This window comes from Daucus carota, chromosome 4 (assembly GCF_001625215.2).
Source record: "Daucus carota subsp. sativus chromosome 4, DH1 v3.0, whole genome shotgun sequence".
Classification (NCBI taxonomy): domain Eukaryota; kingdom Viridiplantae; phylum Streptophyta; class Magnoliopsida; order Apiales; family Apiaceae; genus Daucus; species Daucus carota.
Genome location: NC_030384.2, coordinates 47,302,100 through 47,327,515, shown reverse-complemented (window position 1 = coordinate 47,327,515; position 25,416 = coordinate 47,302,100). Strand labels below are relative to the sequence as shown.

The window sequence follows — 25,416 nt, the reverse complement described above, 5'->3', positions numbered from 1 at the left end:
TTAATATAATTATATATAGTATAAATTTATAGCCATATAAGATCAAAAGATTAATGATTTTTTGTAACACAAAACATGTCTTTATATACATACACAAGTCCAGTCATCTCATATATAAACTTGAATTTGATTAAATCTGTGAAGAAAGATATTATAAATTTATGTAATTAGAGATTATGAGCTAATCTTGAAAGAGAGAAAGGTAATAAAAACAACTTTAATTTCCGTGTTTTGTCATTTTCGTGCCTTTTTGTTTTATTTAAACTTAAATTTCAAATTTTAAATTTTTTTTACTTTCGATTTTTAAATTTTTTAAATTCACCGATTTTTGACCGATTTTTTCCGATTAATCCCGATTTTGACCGATTAATCCCGATTTTCAGAAAAAAACGCTTTTTTCACCGATTAACGCTTAATCGAGACGGTGGCCGACCGAACAGCGATTAATCGGCGATTAATCCCGATTAATCGCCGACTTTTAGAACACTGGTTATAATAGATTAAAAATATTTTAAACCACAGTAAAAGTGATACGCACGGTGCGCGTATAAATAAATAAATAATTAAATAAATAAGCCGATAATAATTGAAAATTTTATAAAAGTTAATAATAGAAAAATAAAAAAATTTTGTAAGCTTGCTTTCGTTTTGTGGGCAAGGGTACAACGTAACAGTTAAAGCACTCTTTCTCTCTCTTTCAATTCATCTCACATCCCATCTTTCCGCTTTCTCTCTCTACACATACACATATACATATACATATAGAGAGAGAGGAGAACGCAGGCGCAAGGAATTGAATCGATCGTCCTCGAAATCCGTGATATTTGCTTACTCTCTGGTAATATGATTCACTTGTATGTTTTTATTCCCTCAATTATGTTCTTAATTTCTTGTTTATCTCCTAATTTTATATAATTCTTGATCTAATGTGTTTTTACATGTATTCATGTTTTGTTTGTGTGGATATGATCTTAATTTAGTTGAGTATGTATGTGTGTGATCTTGTGCGTGTATATCAGGTCTTGATTTGTGTAGATTTGTGTATGTGTGCAGAATTGAGTATAAAATCGAGCTAATAGTACCGGATTATGAGCTGCCTCGGTGTTGAGATATAATTTTAAGTGAATTATTAGGTCGTACTGGATTATGTGATACCTCGGCGTCGATATATAATTTTAAGCGAATTATTAGGTCACGGCGTTTTAGATTTTAAATATGTTTACACAAATATGATTGAGTAATCATATAATTGCCCTTTCTATAATGTTTGGTAGGTGATCACGACTCACTAGTACTTAAGTGGTAGGTAATCATGTGTTTATATATTTTGCTTCTTTATTGCGATGATATATTGATACATGACAGTAGGCATTGCTGAAGTTGTAAACAGTCAACGTTGAACATCTGGCTCCTATCGTTGATGGTTTGTATTACTTTGACGAGCGTTAAATGCTATGGATGTATTGGTACTTGGTAGTGAGTTTAACTAGACAATAGCTGCTTTTGATAAACTCCTCTGGCTTACTAAAAATGAATAAAAATGAAAAAGGAAAACCCTAAAGTTGAAATCCATATCTTTTTATTTGAAGTGCAAATATCTCAATCATCTGCTAGTCAACATTATCGAGAATCAAGAAGTGGCCAAACAGCGGGAAAAGTCTTACTAGTGTTAGAAGAGTTTTAGAGTTTTTTCTCACCTCCCGCTATACACAAAAGCATGTCAACTATCAGTGTCATCAAGATGTATCTACTTTATTCTTCCTAAACCCTCATCACAAATATTAGCAGAATGGGTCTTGACGGTCTGATCAGGAGAGACGTGATGCATTTGCTTCACTTTGTGGTTGGTTGACTTTATTGTTTGCAACATGGACATGCTAAGTGAGAATGCCAGTTGTCAATGGTTAGCGGGGACAAATTACAAGATAATGTGCAAACATTACAAGATAATATTGAAGTGGCATAAATTTGAGTTTTTTGTTTGCCTTTTGCGCATCGTGTTATGTGCTGTTAGTTGTTTTCTTGATAGGACAAGCAGTTATCCTGTTGCGAAGTAGACATAAATATCTCTCATGTTACATTTGGTTTTTATATCTTTCACATGTTCATAGTCTATTCTTTAATGTTTTGTAATTTTTTTCCAGATCAATGGCTTCATCCATGGATTCATGGCCGAGGGAGTATAATGAAGCAGTAAAACTAGCTGATGATATATCTGGCATGATCTCTGAAAAGAGTTCGATGCCGACATCTGGGCCAGAAGCACAACGCCATTCTTCTGCAATTAGAAGGAAAATTACGATATTAGGAACTAGACTTGATAGCCTACAGTCTTTACTGTCGAAGATTCCAGGAAAACCACTGTAAGTATGGTCATCATATACACTTATTGTACTACGAGGAATGCTATTGCAGTTAGTTTAAAGTTTCAATTATTAGTGAAGTTCCCATTCTTGTTTTTTATATTCTATATTACTGAGAATCTTATCTATTTAGGTTACACATTAAGAGTTATTTGGATCTATTGGGCTGGGTTTGTTCAACTAAGAAAGGCAGGGAAATGCGTAGTTGTTAGGCCCATGATTTATATTGTAGGGGAGGGACATCTTACTAGTGCTACTATTGATAGCTGACTTGTCCACATGTATTCGTTTACAAACCCCTAAAACATCTGCACAGTGGTTGAACCCCTTAGCAAAAAATATCAGATAAGAATTTTATGTGGACGGTGAATGCCTTGTATTTTCAACTAGATATAGGGATCTGATTTCTTCCATGTTTACTGGTCATCTTTTTTTTTTCCCCCTTGTTTTGGTTTCCAACAAAACTGAGAATTGGCCTCGTAAGCTGGGTTATCATCCTGTGGTTTTAATATTGTTCATTTAAGAATGAAAGTAAGTTAATGCAACATGTTTTTGTGAATATCAAGTTATAAACATTACACATGTTACTTCTTTTCAGCTCGTATATTATATATGTGTTTGTATCTTAACATTTCTTAGTGCGAGTACAAATATATGTTCCATCATTATTGTCCCTACTCCCTTGAGATATACGCTGTTAAAGTTTTAAATTAATGTACACAGAACAGACAAAGAGATGAATCGGCGGAAGGACATGCTTGCAAATTTGAGATCTAAGGTAAACCAGATGGCGTCGACTTTGAATATGTCAAACTTTGCCAATAGGGACAGCTTGCTGGGGTCAGAAACTAAACCAGTTGATGCTATGAGCAGAGCATCTGGTTTAGATAACCATGGTGTTGTAGGTCTCCAGCGCCAAATCATGAGAGGCAAGTGCTTAACGATTTTCAGAATGAGTGATGCAGGATCTTTATACTCAGCGCTTAGAACTTTATACAGAACAGCTTAGAAACTTAATACTAGAATATAGAGTAAAAATGAACTGATTTATGAAAGAAAGGGAGAATAAACTAGGCCTCACACCTAGATTACTTAGGTCTCACACCCAAGAAAGTAATAGAACTCAGGTCTCACACCCAAGAAGAGTAATAAAACTTAATTCATTCCAATCTGCCTCAAACAAACTGAGTACAAGAATTTATAGCTCCCTTTGGAACTTTCTAGCTGAATAACATTTAAGTATTCAATTCAAAGGACCTTCAGACTTCTAAGAGACTTTTAGACTTGTTTGACTAATAGACTTAGGCTTTAGGACTTCTTCATTAATTAATCATGAACTTAGTATTTTCTAGAACATTTCAATTATATCTTGGAACCTTCTGCCTAGTATTTTCTGGAACATTTCAATTATTTCCTGGAACCTTCTGCCTTCTTGAATATGTTTTCCCATACTTTCTTGAATTTACATCATTTCTCCCCGGCTTGGAAAAACTCGGCTCCGACGAGTTGAAAGAGTGATACTTGTTATAGAGATCAGGATCCAAACGTTGAAATTCCTCATCAGAGATCCATGTACAGTCCGACCAAGGTTTATCCTTCCATTTAACCAAATATTTCTGATAACCGCTGTTCCGAGTAGAAACAATAGTTGTATCCACTATATCGTCAATCTCGTCACGGACATTTGAAGCAGGAGGTAGGCGAAGTGGAGGAATAGATTTAGTAGGGTCACTATGTCCGTGATAAATAGTTAAGTCTTCAACATTAAAGATGTTGCTAATTCCCATGTCAGCCGGAAGATCTAGAACGTAAGCGTTGGAATTAATTTTATGGCTGATTGTATATGGTCCCACCCTTCTGTACTGCAACTTTTTGTATTTGCCATTGGGAAAGCGTTCAGGCCGAATGCGTACCATAACCTGATCTCCAACCTCATATTCAGTGTTTTTACGATGCAAATCTGCCTGAGTTTTGTATTTAGCATTACTGGCCGATATTTTGTGACGAACATCAGCATGAATTTGCTGAATATGTTCAGCAAAAGCTTCTGCATCTGCACTGTGACGGCCAGATATAGGTAAAGGGGCCAGATCAATTGGTTTCTTAGGCTGCATACCTAACACAATCTCAAAAGGACTGCGGCCTGTAGTTCGGTTGACGGAACTGTTGTACTCGAACTCAGCCATTGCTAAAATCTGGTCCCAAGTTGTGAGTTTATCTTCAACCAAGCAACGCAGTAGATTCCCCAAACTCCTATTAACAACTTCTGTCTGCCCGTCGGTTTGAGGGTGATAGGCAGAAGAAAATTTTAATTGTGTATTCATCAACCTCCACAATGTTCGCCAAAAATAGCTGGTAAATTTCGTGTCTCGATCTGACACTATAGTCTTTGGCAACCCGTGTAGCCGAACAATCTCCTTGAAAAATAACTTTGCAATGTGGACTGCATCTAACGTCTTCGAACATGGAATGAAATGCGCCATCTTGGAGAATCGGTCGACAACCACGTAGATTGAGTCATGTCCTCGAGCAGTTTTTGGTAAGCCAAGTATGAAATCCATGCTTAAGTCTTGCCAAGGTTCGTGAGGGGTCGGAAGTGGCATATATAATCCTGAAACATTCTTTGTTCCTTTGGCCATTTGACATATACGACACTGAGAAACAACAACAGCTACATCATGCTTTAAACGTGGCCAAAAGAATCTCTCTTCAACCATGGCTACTGTTTTGTCTCTTCCGAAATGACCACGACCATGTAATTCCTGAATAATCTGTTCACGAACTGAAGTAGATGGTAGACAAAGACGATGCCCTTTGAATAAATAACCATCTCGTAAAGAAAAAACAGAGTGTTGTTGTCCGGTAGTTATGCTGGAATAGACATCCTGAAAATCTTTACATGATGGATATTCCTCCTTAAGCCTTTCGAAGCCTACTACCTTGACAGATAACGTATTCATAACATAAATTACTCGGCTAAGAGCATCAGCCGCCTTATTCTCCACCCCAGCTTTATGTTTTATAACAAATGCATATTCTTGCAAGAACTCAACCCACTTGCCATGCTTCTGGTTAAGCTTCTTTTGACTGTTAAGATGTTTAAGAGCTTCATGATCAGAATATAGCACAAACTCTTTGTGAATAAGATAGTGACGCCAATATCTTAGTGCTTGCACTAATGCATAAAATTCTTTCTCGTAGGTAGTATATTTCAGCTTAGCTTCACTGAGCTTTTCACTGAAAAATGCTACCGGATGTCCTTCTTGGCTGAGTACTCCTCCAATTCCAACATGTGAAGCATCACATGCAACTTCGAACACCTTTGTAAAATCTGGCAGCCTTAGAACCGGGGCTTGAGTCATGCACTCCTTAATCTTCACAAAAGCGTTGGAAGCTGCCAATGTCCACTTAAATTGCCCCTTCTTCATACAATCTGTAATTGGAGCCATTATAGTGCTGAAATTTTTAATAAAACGCCGGTAAAAGGTTGCTAGTCCATGAAAACTCCTTGCCTCATGTAATGATTGTGGTACTGGCCAATTGATAATGGCTGCCACTTTCTCTGGATCTGCTGCCACGCCATCAGAAGAAACAACAAATCCCAAAAATACAACGTTGCTTGTCATAAAAGAACACTTTTTCATGTTGATGTAGAGTTTTTCTTGCCGTAGGACTCGTAGAACACGTCTTAGATGAGAGAGGTGCTCCTCCTTGGTCTTGCTATATATTAAAATATCATCAAAATACACAACCAAAAATTTTCCGATGAAAGGCTGAAATATTTGTGTCATTATCCTCATAAATGTGCTAGGAGCATTGCATAAGCCAAAGGGCAAGACCAACCATTCATAAAGCCCATCTTTGGTTTTAAATGCAGTCTTCCATTCATCTCCGGGCCGAATTCGGATTTGATGGTAGCCACTCCTTAGATCCACCTTTGTAAAGATGGTAGCACCTGCCATCATATCAAGCAAATCATCGAGCCGTGGTATTGGGAAGCGATACTTAACAGTAATTTTGTTAATTGCACGGCTATCTATACACATGCGCCAACTTCCATCCTTCTTTGGTGTTAAAAGAGCCGGGACTGCACATGGACTTAGGCTCTCTCGAATGAATCCTTTTGACAAGAGAGCTTCCACCTGCTTCTTGAGTTCAGCATGTTCTGAGGGATTCATTCGGTAGGCTGGAAGATTTGGAAGTTGTGCTCCCGGGACCAGATCAATTGCATGTTGTATATTGCGCATCGGAGGTAAAGCATCAGGTAGTTCATCAGGAGCAATATCTGAAAAGTCTTGCAACAATGTTTTAATCTCACCTGGTAATTCTTTGGCTGTCGAGTCCTTATTCTGGCTTATCTGCTTGATCACCATTCCATAAATAACTCCAGTTTCATTGCTTTCGCGCAAGAACTTCTTCTTTGTTAGCAACTGAAGGACCCTTTTCTCCTTTTTAAATGGCTGATCTGATGTAGTTACTGCAGAAGTTGAGTCAAGTAACTTCTGATCTGTTTTAGATTCTGAAGTTTTTGGCCTGATTTTCTTCATCTTCTTCAGTTCTTCGGAACTTTTAGGATAAAGTGTAATCTTATTACCTTCCCAGAAGAAATGAAAGGTATTCTCCTTGCCACAATGATAGACATCATAATCGAATAACCATGGTCGTCCAAGTAAAATGTGCGTCACATTCATGGGTACAACATCACAATGAATAGAATCTTTGTAACGACCACACATTATTGGAACTAGGCAGCGTTTACTTACCGGAATGGATGTATTATCGATCCAAGCAACATGATAGGGCTGAGGATGTGGCTCTGTAGGAAGTTTTAGTCGTTCCACTGCCGAGGCTGAAATTACATTCATGCAGCTTCCGCTATCAATCACCAGCTTAAGTAACTCATTTTTACAAGTTACTAGTGTTTGAAATATTGTTGTTCTTCTCCAATCCGCCTCCTTAACCTTTGGAGCAGCAAGTATGCGTCGAACAACCATATTCAAAGGGTTTTCCTCGTCTGAATCAGCCAAGTCATCAGCATTGAATTGGGGAGTTTCTTCACCATCTTCGTTTTCAGGCACTTCGTTTTCTTTTGACTCTTCTTCTGAAACACCTATATGCAGATTGTTCCTGGTGGGACATTGATAAGCCTTGTGTCCCTTGCCTTCACATCTAAAACAACGATCACTGTTGTCTGCACCCTTTCCTCTCCCCCCTTCTTTCTTATTTGCTGAAAACTGTTGCTTCGATACAGGGCTGGTGACATTAAACTTTCTTGCTACCGGCTCTTTCATCTGAGCAGATCTTTTAAGAGTTGTCATATTCATATATTCCTCCAAATCAAGTGCAATCTGAAAAGCATTTTCCACACTATAAGGAGTATATCTCAGCATTTCTTTTCTGATTTCAAATCTGAGACCAGATTTGAATCTTGCCAAGCTATGGCGCGGATCTTCAACAATCTGACTTCTTGTTTTTAACTCATCAAACTTTTGCATGTACTCTGCTACCGTCATCGTTCCTTGCTTCAAATTTACAAGTTGTTCACAGAGCCTATCTTCGTAATTTTGTGGCATGTACTTTTCCCGTAGCCTCGCTTTCATCTCCTGCCAGGTTGCTATTGGAGGGAGCCCTGATCTCCGCATGTCTGCTTCAACGCCATTCCACCAGACCTTAGCAAGATTGACCAGCTTCATTTTGGCAAACCTTACACGTCGCTCATCAGTCATGTCGTACCATTCAAAGTATTCTTCAATTGCAGAGATCCAATCGACAAAGTTGGTTGCATTAAATCTTCCGTCAAAGTCTGGTACATCAATTCTCACCTTCTTTGTGATATCCCCAACTGTATCATAAGGTGCATATGGGCCCCTGTTGAAGTTTCCAGAAACATTAAACATGGGAGGCTGCTGCATCCAAGGGAGTCCATTATTCAGCGGTTCCCGCCTTGCATTTTCTTCTTCGTTTGGTTGCTCGCTGCCGTCTTTGTCTGCGCCATTGTTTGCACCAGAGGACTCTCCTTCAGGTGTTTCCACATTTAAATTTGTCCTTGTTTCAATCTGCTTAACTCTGGCATCAATGTTTTCAATCCGCTGATTTAAAATATTAAGACTTTCCATCATTTGAATCAGCACCTGATCTCGTTCCGCATCTGTAAGTCGGCCTCGGAATGAACGTCCCGTGCGTGTCGTCATAGCGCTGCCTGGCTCTGATACCAAGTCTGATGCAGGATCTTTATACTCAGCGCTTAGAACTTTATACAGAACAGCTTAGAAACTTAATACTAGAATATAGAGTAAAAATGAACTGATTTATGAAAGAAAGGGAGAATAAACTAGGCCTCACACCTAGATTACTTAGGTCTCACACCCAAGAAAGTAATAGAACTCAGGTCTCACACCCAAGAAGAGTAATAAAACTTAATTCATTCCAATCTGCCTCAAACAAACTGAGTACAAGAATTTATAGCTCCCTTTGGAACTTTCTAGCTGAATAACATTTAAGTATTCAATTCAAAGGACCTTCAGACTTCTAAGAGACTTTTAGACTTGTTTGACTAATAGACTTAGGCTTTAGGACTTCTTCATTAATTAATCATGAACTTAGTATTTTCTAGAACATTTCAATTATATCTTGGAACCTTCTGCCTAGTATTTTCTGGAACATTTCAATTATTTCCTGGAACCTTCTGCCTTCTTGAATATGTTTTATTACTCTTCTTGGGCGTGAGACCTGAGTTCTATTACTTTCTTGGGTGTGAGACCTAAGTAATCTAGGTGTGAGGCCTAGTTTATTCTCCCTTTCTTTCATAAATCAGTTCATTTTTACTCTATATTCTAGTATTAAGTTTCTAAGCTGTTCTGTATAAAGTTCTAAGCGCTGAGTATAAAGATCCTGCATCAATGAGTGTCTTACTTGTGTGGATTTTTTTTTAATTTTTTATTTGGGCCATCTTGGATTTGACGTTCTTGTTGAAACAGAACAAGATGAGGGGCTTGAGAGATTGGAGGAGAGTGTAACAAGCACAAAACATATTGCACTGGCAGTAAATGAAGAACTCACCTTGCACACAAGATTAATCGTATGTTTTTTTACATATATCAGCTTCGGCTTTCTGTTGAAAGTTATCATTTGATCAATGTAATGATGTTAAAGCTTACATATTTTTTGGTGAAATGTTTATCAGGATAACTTGGATGACCACGTGGATGTTACAAACTCCCGTTTGCAGGTAATAATTGTTTACTGAAACTCTCTCCATCTCATAGTAATCGTCCAAGTTCTTTTATCTGTTTCACAAATTTATGGTGTACGTCAAACATACTTGTGAATATTAATTTATCTTGTGTTCTTTTTGGTATAAAAGTTGAACTTCCTATTTCTATACAAACAACAAGAGACATGATAGATGATTTTTAAAAATATGTTTTATACACCGTAAATTGGGTGAAACAACTTATATTTATTGGGGGACTGAGGAGTTTGATTCTTAGTTGGCCAGTTCTGTGTCAGATATGTCAAGAAAGATAATCTTTCTGTTTTTCTAAATGAGAAACTGGAGAAGTGTGTTTTCTATGTTGTTTATCTATGTGTTTCTATGATGTTACTACATACCTTTAATATTTCAGTCATGATTATTTTCTGACTTGTTTTATTTGGCATTGCAATGTTTACTGCCACTTACTATTTTATTTTGTTATTATCTTGTATAATAACAGCGGGTGCAGAGGAACTTGGCTATACTGAACAAGCGCACGAGGGGTGGTTGCTCCTGCCTGTGTCTCTTGTTATCAGTACTAGGGATTGTTGGTTTGGTTGTTGCTATATGGTTGCTGGTTAAATACTTGTGAGGGGCAGGAAGCCAAGCTGAGCATCCTGCTGAGGTTGTCTTGTTGTGTGCTTGTGCTGAGTTGTTTGTGTGCGCCTGCTTGTGAAGTATATGTTCAGTTGCTAAGCGTATCCCGCCTCTGTAAATTATAGGCATAATCGATATCTGCTGAGACAACCGATCAAGTATGTATTTTATTCTCCGGGTTCTGGACTGGTTGGTTTATTACTGTTAATGATGCAAAACCATATTAATATATGAGCATTCTGCAATTGTTAATGACTACTATATACAAAATTGTGCCGACTTTATGTGTGAATCTAGACCTCAAAATCAGTACATGTTTTCTGTGATATTTTTAAGATTCAGTATTAATTTGCGGCAGACAAGCCAATAGTTTTGTTTTCTTTGGATTATTTTGAAGGCGAGGAGCATAATTTTTAATTACTTTGTACAATTAGAGGTTATACATGGCAGTCAATTAAATTTGAGGCAGAAAAATACATTCAGAAGTATGATTTTATAATCTTTGAAACATGGGAAAGATTATCGTTACAATCCGCTGCGTTAATTTCCACGACCCCTACGGTAAAGATAATGATGATAAACATTTATACCTTATAAATTATTAAAAATGAATATGAAGTAATATGAACTTTTAAAATTATACATTTCAATTAATCCTTGCATTAAAAATGTCATATTACAATACTTTGTTTTTGTATTTTACGCTGCTCATATATGTTAATTTGAATTTGTTGTTCAGACATGGTATATAAAAAGAAAAATACATTAGAACTTAGTAGTTTAATTCTTTCGAGGAGCAAAATAATCGTTATTCGGGGTTAGATTTCGGATTTTGAGGTCAAAGACGGGACATCACTTCCTGGTGTCAAGGTGACCCGATGACCACCCCAGAGAAATGGTAGATTAGTTCAGAAAGTGATAAAATATTGATAACGTTTGGTGAGCACCGGTGCCCAACCGAACAAAACTTATGCAGCAAAATACCTCCCAATGGCGCCTGCTTCTAGGCTACAAATGTCAATCACTATGTCAGCTGCAGTCTTTACGGAAAAAAAGTAGAGGGGGCAGAAAAAAAAGAAGAGAAAAAGTAAGTTGACAGATTGATCATGCAGTAATAAAATTTAAGAAGCTTGATCATGCAAGACAATTTTCAAGACCTGCTCAGTCAAAAAGAAAAAGACTATAGCAATTACAAAAGATAGCTACTAGTTACAAATTTAAGTTCTATCCCGTCTATTCATCGAGCCAACCTGCCGAACTATTCTGCTGAGGACGATAAGGACCTGGAGCAAATCCCAACAAATCAAGCCGTCTTATCGCTTCAGATTGCCTCGGTGTGGATGTCTTGATTTTATCAGCACAAAACTCGTCAGATTGCCTCGGTGTCCTCGTTCCATCATCACATACATCTGCTGTGTGGTCTGACTCTCTGCTCGGCGTGGATGTCTTTGGTATATCTTCACACAACTCAGCACACGATACCTTCGGTCCCCTGCATAGGTGGCCCTGCAGTTGGGCAATTGCCATGTGTTTAGCAGTCCAGTCTGGATGACTCCAAAAGTAGAGTGAGGGTGTAGGTCTGTTCCAGTCATCCATCTGTTCGCCATCTACATCCACAGATCCGGGCAAATAAAAGGCCTGGAACAGCACAGTATTGGTCAGCTTGAACCTTACAACAAACTTATTTGCGGTGAAAGGAAGAAACCCACCAAAAACTTTATAATTATGAGATTGAAATGATACCTTTTCAGCAAGCAATTCATTATCCTCAAAAAGCAGGTCATATGGAGGAGTCTTCCTATCCAACCTGGTCCAGAGAAAAGACATGTGAGTATTTGACTGTGTGTGGGGGAGAGGTGGGGAGGCAGGCATAAACAGAAGTACCTTTCAGTCTCTGATGGAACAATAAGAACAAGGAGTTTCGGCTTAAACTCGAGGGCCTTGTTAATGAACTGATTTGCACGGCTTGCATTAACTCCAAAAGGTGGGCTCAGCCCAATAATCTATTTCATGTCAATAGTCAATTCAAAGCTGTAATAGATCAATTTTATAACTTCACAGAGTATTTAACATATATGAAAACGAACAAAATCTTACCAACTGAGACCCTGGCAGCAATTCACTTGGGTGAACAGACATCCAATTTCTCTTCTCAAAGTGAAAATCATGCTGCAAAGCCGACCCAGAAGCACTTATTAAACAAACAGTGGTATGATATTGACAAATCTTTGAAAAGAATTCATTTCGCTCCTAAAATCTAAATTCTGACTACATAAAGTTGTTATCATTCACAAATAATATACGATAGTTCAGATGACTTAAGAGTGAATGGATGATTTGATTTTAATGACTAAAGTTACAAAAATATGCATAGAGCACTAGCATCACCAAATGTTGGCAAGTCAAAAGTTCCAACATATATGGCTGAACAATTAAGTAATCAATTAGACCTCGCAGTTGAATTCAGGCAATTAATTTGGACAAGATATATGGTTTACCCAACTATTTATTTTAATTACCACAAAAAATATATGGAATTCTGGACAACTGTAGATGTGCATTGCAGAGATCAAATAATAATTGTAATAAAATATATTTTACGAAATTCGGGACAACAGTAGATATGTATTGCAACAAATGAGTCCCGACATTAATTCTGATAAAATATTCTGCTATCAAGACATTTTATATTACTCTCGTATGTAGACATTTATATATATTTAAAGGAGGCCATGCTCAGCCAAGAAGACTACATGCTGGCTCAAACTCTTAGAATTTTAGTAGTCCTCATGGACTCTACATACAAGAAAAATTGGAACGCGTGCGTTCTCCCCGATGGAGCTGAAATTCTTATGACAACGGAGACAAAGGAGAATTTAGAAGAAATAAATTAAGAAGATGATGTATACTAAATGACCTAAATAGTGGAAACAAAAGACACCGATAGTTTACCTTGGGGTATATGATATCATAGTTTTTGTACGAACACTTCTTTCCAACATCATCAAGCTTCTTTTTCACAAGGCAACTAAACTCATTCGCACCGCAACCAAAGTCAACAATCTATCAAAAGAAAACAATACAATTAATAAAATAAAATGAATACATTAAGCACATGATGTTCAAGGCAGAATCACACATGCACAAAAAAATTATATATTAATGAAATTATACTTAAGTGATTTGCACCAGTGACATCACAAAACTAGATTGACCCATACTATAATATAAAATAGTCAAAATGCAAATAAAAATCAAATTATCAATCAGATACAAAATTAGATCAGAGTATCACACTATATAATTCACAAGTAAAACTAGAAAGAATTAGATCAAAGTATCACTATATACTCCACAAGTAAACATAAAGGCAGATGAATTATCGAGATTATAGGAAGACATACATATATTCAATAACTTGGACAGCTAAAAAGAAAGATCAAGAGAAACAGGGAGAGATAGTCAACTAAGATGAACATAGAAATAAAATATAACAAAACTTGAGGGAGAGTGTTTCAGATTTGATATTTTCTAACACTTTACCATTATATCTACCAAATGTGGTATTCACTTCACTCCCACAGACTTTGTGGAAAAATAATCACATTCCACAGCACTGCCATTTATATTTTACTATCAAAATCGAAACCAAAAAGTTTTGGTCGGTCAGTTGGTACTTGGGCCAATTTATGGGCCCCTTTTTTAAAACAAATTTTATGTACTCAAATTAAGACATTCAAATTAAACACATCTTTGGGCCTATTTATTTTAAATCTATTTTGATGGGTCTAATTATTTAAGACTTATTCTAACAGGGCTAATAAAACCATATAAATCCAAATATCACCTGGGCCTATTTATTTAAATTTTGAAATATATTTTGATGGATTGATTATTAATAACTTATTTTAACGAATTTAATAAAAATATATAACTTAAAAAAGGGCCACTTATTTAGACCTATTTTAACAGGTAAATGACACATACTATTCTAACACAATTACACCTCTAAAATAATATTAAATTTTAAAACAAGAGAGCAAATATTAAGTCGCCCATGTGATGCACGGGATATTAGCTAGTTTCATTTAAATGAGTGATGCCAAATTAATTGTACATGCATGGGAAAGCAGATTATGCGATCTGTATCTAATATGAAAAAATGTCAGAGGGGGCAAGCCAAAATAAACATCTTACCATGTCATCCTCCTGAATATAAGAATGGAGAATATCTACTATCTGCACACAGGGGGAATCACGCTTTCAGCCTTCGCAAACAAGAAAAACATAATACAGTAATCTGCAGGGATCTTTTTTGGCCATTTGGACCAGAATGGTTTCAATTATGAGAGATTATACAAGACTAAAACATTCAGAGGCAAAAATAATAACTTCCTTATAAATTGATACATAAGCAACATACATATATATAGTTGCATAAAATTAAAAGCATCAAACAACTGTAGCCTATATTTTTGAGGGAAGGTTCTAATAGAATGTGGTGGAAATTTTTAAACATTGGTCTTTAAACCCTTGTTAATCCCCTGTCCTACATCAAGTATTGTCATGAACAAAGCTTTATTGAGGCCAAGCCATGACCACCCGTAAGGTAATCCTAATACTATTATGATATAATATATAGATTTCATATAATCTTTTTATTATTAAATATACAAGAAAACAATTTTATTTTATGGCCCTGTCCAAATTGTAGAAGTATGTTTATGTTTTAATCTTTAGTGGACTGCTAGAATAGGCCCAAACCTGTGAACCAACAGCAACCACTAAATGCAAATTGCTTCATTAATATCATCAAGACACTAAGTCGCAACAAGATAAATGATGGCTTGCTTGACCAGTGCATTACCATTCATAGTGAAAGATATATAGCCAAAAATACCAGCACAAACTTAATAACAAAAAGATTTTGCAATTTAAGAAAGCCACTTTAGTTTCTGCTTATGAACACAACAAATACACCTTTTCTCGCATCCAGTGGACTCAGATGACCAATCTACAAACAGGTGACATACGGCACTAAAAATACCATTTATAACTAATGTTCTAAAAATCAATGACTAACCGGGATTAATCGCTAGCCTGACAATCATAAATTCAATTGTGCTGAAATCGGGTCAAAAACATTTTTATAGAAATCGATCAAGAATCATTTAATCAGTCAAAAATCGGCATAGTTGGTAGAAATTAGTAAAACTGGTGGAAAATTTTCACAATTTAAAAGGGAGAAACTTTAATGAAGAAGAGTATTATTCTTCTATGCAAGTCCTATTCTAGATGACTAAATAACAAACTCTATCCGCATTTTCTTTCGAATCGGACCACAAACTCAAAAATCAGATCTCTTGATTTTTTCCCCCAATTTTAATCCAGCTTCAAATATATTTGTATAGATATATAATGATTATATAGGTATAGCGAATGATCGGGAATATTATTAACATAAAATCAGTTCTAATTAGTGGTCTGACTAATCCCCAAATCCGATTAATTCGTTCACCAAATAGGTCCAACTCCCGATTTTATAACACTTAATAATAACACATCAGAACAAGTATCAGACAAAAAAGTAAGTACTCAATCATTACAAAAAACTTTATAGATTTAGGCATGTAGTTCACCTTTTGAAGCTTGTCACATTTCGTGAAGTGGCGACCATGCGAGGTATAATGTGTGCCGAGTAGAATTGGTTCCATATAGATTCTGAGCTTGGTCTAAAGAAACACAAGGAAAAATAAATGAGTGTGAAAGTATATAGTATTGATAATATACTTGAACAGTTGCAAATTGCAATTGTTGTTCAAAGCAAAATTAAAATTTTAGTTTAACAATTGTTGACCACTAAATTGTCCAATGTGAGTAATAAATGCCTAAGTATCCAGAGCCATTAGCTGGGATATTGTTTAATCAAATAGATCTCAATCACCAACACCCCTGCATAAAAAGCCATCCTAAAAGAAGAAAGCATATTCCCAGAGGCAGACCTATGTAGGGACTAGTGGAGAGCAGCCCACACTCATGCTCACATTCCTGGTTAGCGCAATATTATGTTTACTCTTACTAGAAATTTTAGGTAGCTTCTATGATATTTAAATTTCAACAAAAGTCTTCTTGTAGTATGGTTATTTCTTTAAATATACTATACATCTTATCTAACCATATTCACTGCACATAAGTATTAGTCCATTCTCATCATTCATTTAGTTCCTTTTAAATATTGTTTCCATTATGATCTCTACATGCTATATGTGCCTGTCTTGTTTGTCTACCGCTTTTTTATTCAACTTCTAGCTTATAAGTCAGAAGCAGATTATTCGTACAGTTTGTGTAAAAAAGATATAAGCCAACTTCTGACTTGTAAGCTAGAAGCCGAGAAGTTAAAAATGTTAGCTTCTTTTGGTGACTCTTTTTTATTTAAAGTGACTTCACACAAAAGTATAGAATCACTTTGAAAGATATTAATAATATTTTCTTATTATATTAATAATTTTTATAAGTAGTAGTAAGTTGTAAATATCTAAAAAATTATCCAAACCCATAAATAAAAGTTACTTTTCACTTACATGTCGCTTCTCACTTATAAGCAATAATTACTTCTTTTAAGCCAAGCCAAACAGCCCCCCATTATATTATTAAAAAAGAAGAAGACAGGTCTAAATTTCAAGATATGTATATATATCTAGGCCCATAAATCTAGGCTTTAATCAACTCCTACATAACCCCAGTAAGCATTATTTCTAGCCCTCCCTGGTATATACTCAGCTGTAAGGTCCACCAGGAAATGTTTCATTTTTTATTACAGCATACCATACCTCTATACTGTGGATCTATGAACTAGATGGTTGAGATCTTAGCTGAAACAGTTTTCAACTAATGTCACCTCCGAATTCTCATTCGCAAATATAATTACAAACAAGAAACTTTGGCAGGAAATGCTATGTTCAACTAAAAAGTCCAACTTTCAGTGAGCCTTCCTGGGCTCTGGATATTAATAAGCAGGTAATGTACTATTACATACTATCTAGTAGTCAATAATTAGAAAAAAGTTAAGTTATTCATTTTTTTTAATAGCATTGTTTCCATAAAAACCAGAGGATGTTTACTAAAAGTTGAAATATATAAGATAGCTCAGTGTTAAAAAATTGTAGTGATAAATTTGGCAAATTACATATATATAGTGATATATGATTTGGCTGGCGGAAGGTTGAAGGGACTAAAACGTAGTATACTAGGCTAACCTGGTAATATTGTATCTTATTGGACGGAGTAAGCAAATAACAAAAAATAAGTACTAAATGTCCAAAACAGTTTATATTTCATTAAATACCCCATCCTTTCTTTCCATTGCACTCAACTTAAATATTATTAGGCTTTAGTATTCTTTTTAATTGATTGAGTTATTGATGTTTGAATGATAATACACATCCAAATGTGGTTTTTCCACATTATATATATTGTGCGTGCTTCGCATTAGTTGTTACTCTCATAAATATTTTGGCTTAAAATTACCTTCCACTGTGTCATTTGGCGAAGAAGCCCAGGCGCGCAAACTGCTTTTGCATCTTCAATACTGCATCCTTCATCTAGCTTCTGTAAAGCTGCGTGAAGCGCCTGCATATGCACAATTGACGGAAGAGAAGTTTTAAACTAATATGATGCATGTTATTACAGAAGTATTCTGGACTAGTAATAGCACATGCCTCAACAGAACCCTGCACTTTTCCCAATGTAATCTTGTCTATGGCATTCTGAGATGAGTTGGCATTAGTTGTTAGCCGCTTGTGCTTTGTATATATGTCTTCAATTGTAATTAAGGATGAAGCGTCTTTTATCAAAGCTGATATGCTGCATCAGAATATTTCAGCTTATGAGTCCCTGACAAATATCAACTTCATGAACATCAGTGCCAAAAAAAAAAAAAAAACCCAGCATAACAATCACCGCTTCTCTGACTCGGCGCCCAAAGTTGGTAAGCCCTCTGTACAGGACTTTATATCCCTCGTTTTATGTTTTTTGGAGGAATCAGGCCTTTCAGGTAAGCAGATACTCCTTTTGTGAGTACACAAATTAGTAGCTGGTGGCTTTTTATTCGTCTGAATTGGTGGTTTCACAGAAGATTTCTCCCTGCAGGCATTCGTAGCTCGAGCTGGAGTTTTCTTATTCAATTCAGCTTTCTCTCCACTTAAAAGCCCCTTCGATGCTTGATTTTTCTTCTTCATAGCTGGAAACTTTACATGGTTTCTTATAGGAGTCCCAAGAGACATGTCAATTTCATGATCTCTGAAGAGAAAGATTATAATATATTGTTAGGGTAAATACTTTATGCAAAATAAACATAATTTTTCTACCTGTGGTATATCATATATGAAATCAAGGGATCAAACATATATATATATATATATATATATATATGTGTGTGTGTGTGTATATATATATATATATATATGTATGTATGTATGTATATAAAACTTACAAACAATATATTAGTATACGTTTCTTGGTCAAAACTGTATCCCAAGCTCTTCTTATGATGCCCTCATCATTCGAAGGTTCAAAAGAGATCTCCCTGGACATAATAGCCAAAGCCTCAGTCAACTATTACTGAATTGAGTTAAAAGAATAAAACTTGTCAACGGAAACAAGAGAAAATAGTGATTAGCATATTAAGGAGTACCTGGGCAAGCACTTTCTGTGGTATGACTTTGGACAACGCCTACACATGGCAAACCTCATTTGATCATCTCTTTCAATTTCTCCCTGATTACAGACAGAACACCTGTGAATAGGACAAGTGAATGATGCCCCGTTAGCAATTCTTTCTTTTAGCATTTGTGCCTCATCTTCACTCCCAGGGTGTAGCAGCTGGGAAACACAGAGAGGATGATAAAATCGGCCACATTCACCGGAGACGCAACGGAACACCTGGTTAACACAAAGAAACCGAAGAGCAAAACTTAGGTTGCACTATATATATGTGATGAAGTAAAAACATAAATGTAAGAAATTAAAGGGATAGCTATGCAGTAGAGAATTAAAACGGAAGTTTATCTTATAAAGCATTTAACTACTACTCTCTGTACTCAAATAACAGCTGTTGACAGTTTGAACGCAAGACTTAAGCAATCTCATCAAACACCAGAAGTGCACCAGAGTTTTCAACTTTTCTAGAAGTGAGAATGCAAGTGACAGAATTACATATGAAGTCTGTAAAATTATCTAGTATGCTCTGAAAAACAAAAACGAAAACAAACAAACAAATATTATATATATATACATACATATATATATATGTATATGTATACACACACACACACACACACACATATATATATATATGTATATGTGTGTGTGTGTAGGGTCGCGCTTAGTGGAGAACAATTTTTAGCGTGAGAATAATATTGTTCCGCTGCAGAACAATAGAACATTGACAAAGTGAAATTTTTTCAAAACAATTGTTCTGCGCTTTCTAAGAAGTGCAGAACAATTGTTCTCACTGTTCTCACAAACAAAATGTTCTCACCTGAATCACTGCCTATATACATATACATATACATATACATATACATATACATACATACATACATACATACATACATACATACATACATACATACATACATACATACATACATACATACATACATGCAAGTGATCAAATAGAAACCAATGATATTCTAGAAACTAGAAACCACTCCTTCAATCACCGTTTATAACTACAGAAATCATGAGTTTATATGTTGTTAATTACTATTTTATGCATAAAAATCATTAATTTTTATTTCTTATAATTTAGAAAATTTACTTATGATTGGTATTGGTGGAGGAGGTCCATGATGGTAGCAAATGACAAGATGAGGTGGTTGTGGTGGTAGATAGTTATGAGTAGCGGTAAGTTATGGTAAAAAGCGACGATAGACATATCATAATTGCAAGTGACGGCGGCAGTAGTGGAATGGGTTGATAATGATGTCTAGTTTCATCAATGTAGCATGAGTAAAGATGATGATGATATACGTTGTATACATGTTTATTTATATTTGTCAGATTTGTTATACATAAAAGAGTGGTATCTGATATACAAATGAGTGATCTTGGTGAAAAATTGGTGAGGGACTAGTTTCTAGGCTAATTTAGTTTCTAGTGGAGAAAGCCCCTGTATGTGTGTGTGTGTGTGTGTGTGTGTAATAATGGCCTTTTATTGTAAAAGATGCACTGTTGAAAGAATGGTAATATATGCAGATGCAAATTTGAAATCTACTTTTTAGGCTTCAAATAATGGAAGTTAGTTTTTGTCCAATTTTATTTAACTTCTCCAGCAAATCTCACTCTCAATTTCTATTTTATCTCTCTTCCATCTCACTCTTATTCATCTATAAATCCTGCCAGTTGAATCTGTGTATAAGCTGATCCTGGCCACGGTTTTTGGGATTGCTAAACTAACATCAACATATTCCAATGATTGCTCAGTCCTTCTGGGCAGGTTTTTGAAGATAGTTTTTGTGAACTTCATAACAACTGGTGCTTCTATTATTGCACTGAACTTTAATATTGTAAACTATTTAGCCCTTAATCCAGATCAACTGGTCCAGAGCAAAAGAATAAAGATTCAGATTTCTCCATTTGTGCTGCCTTTCAGTATGGCACCTTGTATGTATGCAGGGACCCCCAGATACTGGGTCACTTTGATATGTCTAGTTCTCACAAAGCCCGTATCCAGATTTATTAAACCTGACACAGGCATTAATTGCACTCTATAGAAAAGGGATGCCTATGTACGTAGATTACAGTCCAAAGCACTAGGCAGAATGAACTGGATGCAGTCTAGGCCAATGTGTTCACTTATTTACAAACTTCTTTATTTGATATTATTTGTTAAGATATTTAGATATCACAAACCCAAATTGATATTTACAGATGTGTTATTATAAAGAAAAAGTATCGACTTTCCAAGTAAACGCTTTTGGACAACCACACATGAATTCTACAATGTATCAACCCCATATATAAACATTTAGTATAAAAGTATCACATGCGCCTTTGGTGATTTTTTTATATTTTATTTTTCGCCTAGGAATGGCAAAGTTTCAGAGATTGCTTTACTTAATTCAAATCACAATACACTCTCTTATCTCTCTCTCCAGTAACTCTAAAAAGAACCTGAAAAATAAAATTCTCTTGGAATATTGTCCATAAGTGTAGCAAGTAACAACTTCAAATTCCCCCTATCATGCAGCAAACCACTGTTTAACTTACAGAGCATGGGCAAGTGCTTACGTTCATCAAAAAAAGAACATAAAAACCAGAAGGTTGAGGTTCAGAAGCTAACAAAATAGAAACTGGTTTACAGGAAACTAGGAAAGAGAAAGTTCACTTATTAGGTAATATTTAAGGTGACCATATATGGTACAATTTTGTGGCATGGCAATCTGTTTCCTTCATTTTTTTTTAATCCAACTCCCATCACAACTACAACTAAATATTACAATTGAACTGCATAAAAATTATGAGGTGATTTGGTTTGAAAGACAGATCATACCTCTGTAACAGCAGAATCTTTATCAGAAGATCCCAGTTTTCCACAGATGAAGCATTGGTGCCGTTTATATTTGCAATTATTACAGATATAATTGCAGATATCCTTCAAATATATATATATAAAGCCATGGTTTAAGCTACAAAGCAAAGCAAAGTAACGCAGATTCAGCAAGCTCATAGAAAAATGTCATACCTTTACTTCATCACTAGCGAGTCCAAGAGATTTACAATTGTCTTCCGCAGTGGGATGAAATGACCTCAGACACTCCCCTTCGCAACTGAGTGAGATCATATATTTAAAAGTTACCTTTTAGAATAGTAATTTCAAAATTACAGTAAAGCAACTATGACACAGGACCGAATACCGACAATAAAGGACATAAAATACTCAAAAGCTAGATGTAGAGCTGGCTAACAATAGAGCTAACTAAAATAATTCCGAACACTGGATATTTTAGAAAGTATCAGTAAAGTCTTATCATCTAATCTAAAGATTAAGGTACTAAAATCATTTATTATTAAGCTAATCCTTGATTGGCCAAAATCTCTATTTTTTTAGTTAGTGCCTACCAGCAAGCGCGGTGGAAAAATGAAAAAAAAAATAGAAAAAGAATAGACGTGATCAGACATGTGATGAAAAGAGTACGACATGATCCTCTGAAAAAAGCTTTAATCTGCCCTAGAGTATAGCCATGCTACTACAATGTATATCCATCTCATATATAAAAACAACTAGAGAGTATATGAGGTTCTTTTAATATAAAGGACAGCAAGCAGTACAAAAATTTGCAACCCACACAGTTATATTAATTATATAAATACATGATATACATATAAACATTGTAAATGATTATAAAGATCAGTACTATCGGTAAGGAAAGGAAATGATAACTGTAGATGATGTACAAGACTGAATTTAGCAAAAAGTGAAATTTATCTACGAACCATAAAATAAAGCCCCCATCGTCACAAATATCACAAACTCCTGTAACCGATTCATCATCATCATCATCATCATCATCATCATCATCATCATCATCATCATCCGTAGAGCTTCCTTCAACTTCCTAAATCATATCATCACATAAAACTTCAGACATTTTAGTTGCTTTAGTAACCTATAATCGTAAGTACTTGCTAGTTGCTCGTAGACGGAACATTAACCAGGGAACACAAAAAGACTGACATAGATATAGGGCGATGTTTTTACCTCAGCTGAAGCTTTGATTTCCTTGGCCTTCTCATTCTTCTCATCCAGAAGTGTAATCACAAGCTAATAAATAATATACTTGGTCAGTATCATTAACAATACTTCACCAATATTATAAGTAGAGATACATTTACTATCTTTTACTTGCACTAAATCTAATGTTTTACAAATTACAAACAGGTTTGGGGTGTTTATTTAAAGTGCTGGTTTGTTGAATCATAGATATAACCATGATGCAAATTCTACTAGTAATAGTACAAATATCTTCTGCATGGATACGACGCCTGGACCAACAATGCATTCAGACTGTGTTTCCATTTTGAGTAGGTGCAAGTCCTGTTTAACTAACATTTAACTGATGTAAAGGACAATAATCATTTTCTCTGTTTGTCCAAGTGAGTTTTATGCTGGCAAGCTTATAATCAATTATGCAAGTCAGTAGGTCACAGAAATAAATACATAATAATTCATATTTATCTTTTACTTTAAATAATTTGAGTTCTTCCTTATAAATGATGTGTCAATAATGCATATGATTATATCTATATTAAAAGCACAAAACCTAGATGACATGCAGAGCTATTGGTTACATATTTTCTTCTTATTTTGCGGACAGCATCATCTGGTTTTTAATAGTTTACAAACAAAATAATAAATGTCAACTATGGCAAACCTTCGATCTCGCAAGCACTTTATCGTTTTTAACAGCCTCGCGAACTATATCCATGTGATTCAATAAATCACCCTTAGAAGGCCTACGTCCATACCTACCATTTGAAAATTAAATTAGTAATCAAACAGATAGAAAAAAGAGAGATACAACAATATGACAACCTAGAAATCTGAATCAATGTAGTATTTGGAATGTAGAACAAAAACCTGTAAACTTGAGATAAGTGATCAAACAAAGCTTTGTTGAATGATGATCTAGAGTGGTTTCTACAATAATGTAGCACATGCAAAGTTATCAAGATGGTCCTGATAAAATTTTCTGCATAACTCTTTTTGGGAGATTGCAACTTCACCCAAGAATCCTTAGAAAGCACAAATATCTTGAGCTTTGAATCTGAAAGGTCAAACTTCCATGCAGTAGCCGGCGCATGTATGATTCGAATCCCATTATCTACTTTCCCTCTTAAGAAAATACTTTCTATTTTCCCGCCAATGCTCTCACCATCACGCCACTGAAGAGGCAACTCTGCAAACGATATAGGCTCAGACTGCTTATCCTCAAAATAATAATCAGTCACACATCGAGGCACTCGTTCTTCCTCTTCGTCCGAGGATGCCATCTTTGCCTCCCGAATCTATTACAAACCTAAAACCACATGATTACAACATACATCAGACCAAAAAAGCGGCTAAAAACGACAATGCATAACTTCACCGAGAAAATTGTTTTATCCTATCAACAAAACCCGAACCACGACAAAATTTTCAAAAACTTCGACAAAACCGCTACAAATAACAAACAAACTCTCCTCACCGCTCAAAAACCATAATTAACCAAACAACTCCTTTCCACAAAACCTAATTTAAGCAAAAATAAAAACAACTAACACCACAAACACAACAACAACCTGATTCCCCTAACCAAAACCTCCGAGCTAATTAAAACCCTAACAAACTCTTCTATCATAACTCCACAAAAATCCACAAGTCAACAGTACTTCCACATAACCACCTCTAATCAAACACAAAAACACACCGAAAACAAAAAAAGCAAATTACAACAATTTTCCCCAATTAAACACACAAAATGATGCGATTCATACAAAAATACATGCGTTGTGATCACAGCTTTGTGGCGTGAGAGATATACCTTAGGGCTCGGAGAAGGTGAAGTCGCCGGAAAATCTAGCGGTTAATCGGACGGTGAACAGTGAATAAAGAAAAAACCCTTGCTCTTATAGAGCGCAGCTAGTGCATGTATGTATAGATGTATGTATAGGCTGGTATGCAGTTACAGGTGTCTTCACAAATTTCAATGAGGCATTATGTACTCGCATCATATGTAGTACATGTTTATCTTAGGCATGCTGCACAATTTCCTTTTTTAAATTTTACTTGATATTTATCTTTCATATTTCATTGTCGATTATCATATGCGGAGATACTCTAATGATATTATTACCATATACGGCTAGTTTCATATACATTTTTGTTATTTGTTACGATTTTTTTAGGTTAACTTAAATAATTATATTTCACAAATACCGTTATATAATGTATTTAAGTTATCAACATAATTAATTCATAAATTATGTTGATTTATAAAATTTATTATCAACTTTCGAGACATGATTAATATAAATAAATATTATTCATGTAAAATGTAATAAGTTTTGAATAATGTTTATAATTATTGTGTTTTATGTCTCGCATGGATAACAGTTTTACAAAATTTTAGTCAACTTTAGATAATTATAAAAGAAGGA

The 25,416-nt window shown here is 35.3% G+C and overlaps 2 protein-coding genes across 3 annotated transcripts; one reads left to right on the top strand and one right to left on the bottom strand.

Annotated features, from left to right (window-relative positions):
- The first annotated feature begins 633 nt into the window (after positions 1 to 633).
- Positions 634 to 10,507, top strand: LOC108218938 (syntaxin-51-like). 2 transcript variants are annotated; one of them, XM_017392123.2, is made up of 6 exons: positions 634 to 838; positions 2,145 to 2,363; positions 3,087 to 3,292; positions 9,341 to 9,441; positions 9,547 to 9,591; positions 10,079 to 10,507. In XM_017392123.2, exons 2-6 carry the CDS (start codon positions 2,149 to 2,151, stop codon positions 10,208 to 10,210), a joined length of 699 nt encoding a protein of 232 aa, XP_017247612.1. In that variant the 5' UTR covers positions 634 to 838; positions 2,145 to 2,148; the 3' UTR covers positions 10,211 to 10,507. The 2 variants fall into 2 exon arrangements, with proteins under 2 accessions (XP_017247612.1, XP_017247611.1); XM_017392122.2 differs by having other exon boundaries at positions 694 to 854.
- Positions 10,508 to 11,291: 784 nt separating this feature from the next.
- Positions 11,292 to 24,975, bottom strand: LOC108219272 (protein ENHANCED DOWNY MILDEW 2). The gene is made up of 19 exons (XM_017392628.2): positions 24,801 to 24,975; positions 23,858 to 24,296; positions 23,652 to 23,745; positions 22,979 to 23,041; positions 22,714 to 22,835; positions 21,962 to 22,046; positions 21,770 to 21,871; positions 18,908 to 19,155; positions 18,707 to 18,799; positions 18,175 to 18,513; positions 17,934 to 18,078; positions 17,743 to 17,844; positions 15,855 to 15,947; positions 14,413 to 14,454; positions 13,168 to 13,278; positions 12,313 to 12,384; positions 12,100 to 12,218; positions 11,959 to 12,022; positions 11,292 to 11,853 (listed from the first exon to the last, which is right to left on the bottom strand). Exons 2-19 carry the CDS (start codon positions 24,268 to 24,270, stop codon positions 11,449 to 11,451), a joined length of 2,712 nt encoding a protein of 903 aa, XP_017248117.1. The 5' UTR covers positions 24,271 to 24,296; positions 24,801 to 24,975; the 3' UTR covers positions 11,292 to 11,448.
- Between the last annotated feature and the right edge of the window lie 441 nt (positions 24,976 to 25,416).

Bases quoted from the DNA above. Each gene is read 5' to 3' on its own strand.
- LOC108219272 (XM_017392628.2), bottom strand. From the start codon at position 24,270: ATGGCATCCTCGGACGAAGAGGAAGAACGAGTGCCTCGATGTGTGACT. The intron at 18,800-18,907 runs GTACTCCTTAAT...TATTATGTCCAG, and splicing joins CACAGAAAGTGCTTGCCCAG to GGAGATCTCTTTTGAACCTT. The intron at 12,219-12,312 runs GTAAGATTTTGT...GACATGAAATAG, and splicing joins TGCTGCCAGGGTCTCAGTTG to ATTATTGGGCTGAGCCCACC.
- LOC108218938 (XM_017392122.2), top strand. The intron at 3,293-9,340 runs GCAAGTGCTTAA...TTGTTGAAACAG, and splicing joins CCAGCGCCAAATCATGAGAG to AACAAGATGAGGGGCTTGAG. The intron at 9,592-10,078 runs GTAATAATTGTT...GTATAATAACAG, and splicing joins TTACAAACTCCCGTTTGCAG to CGGGTGCAGAGGAACTTGGC.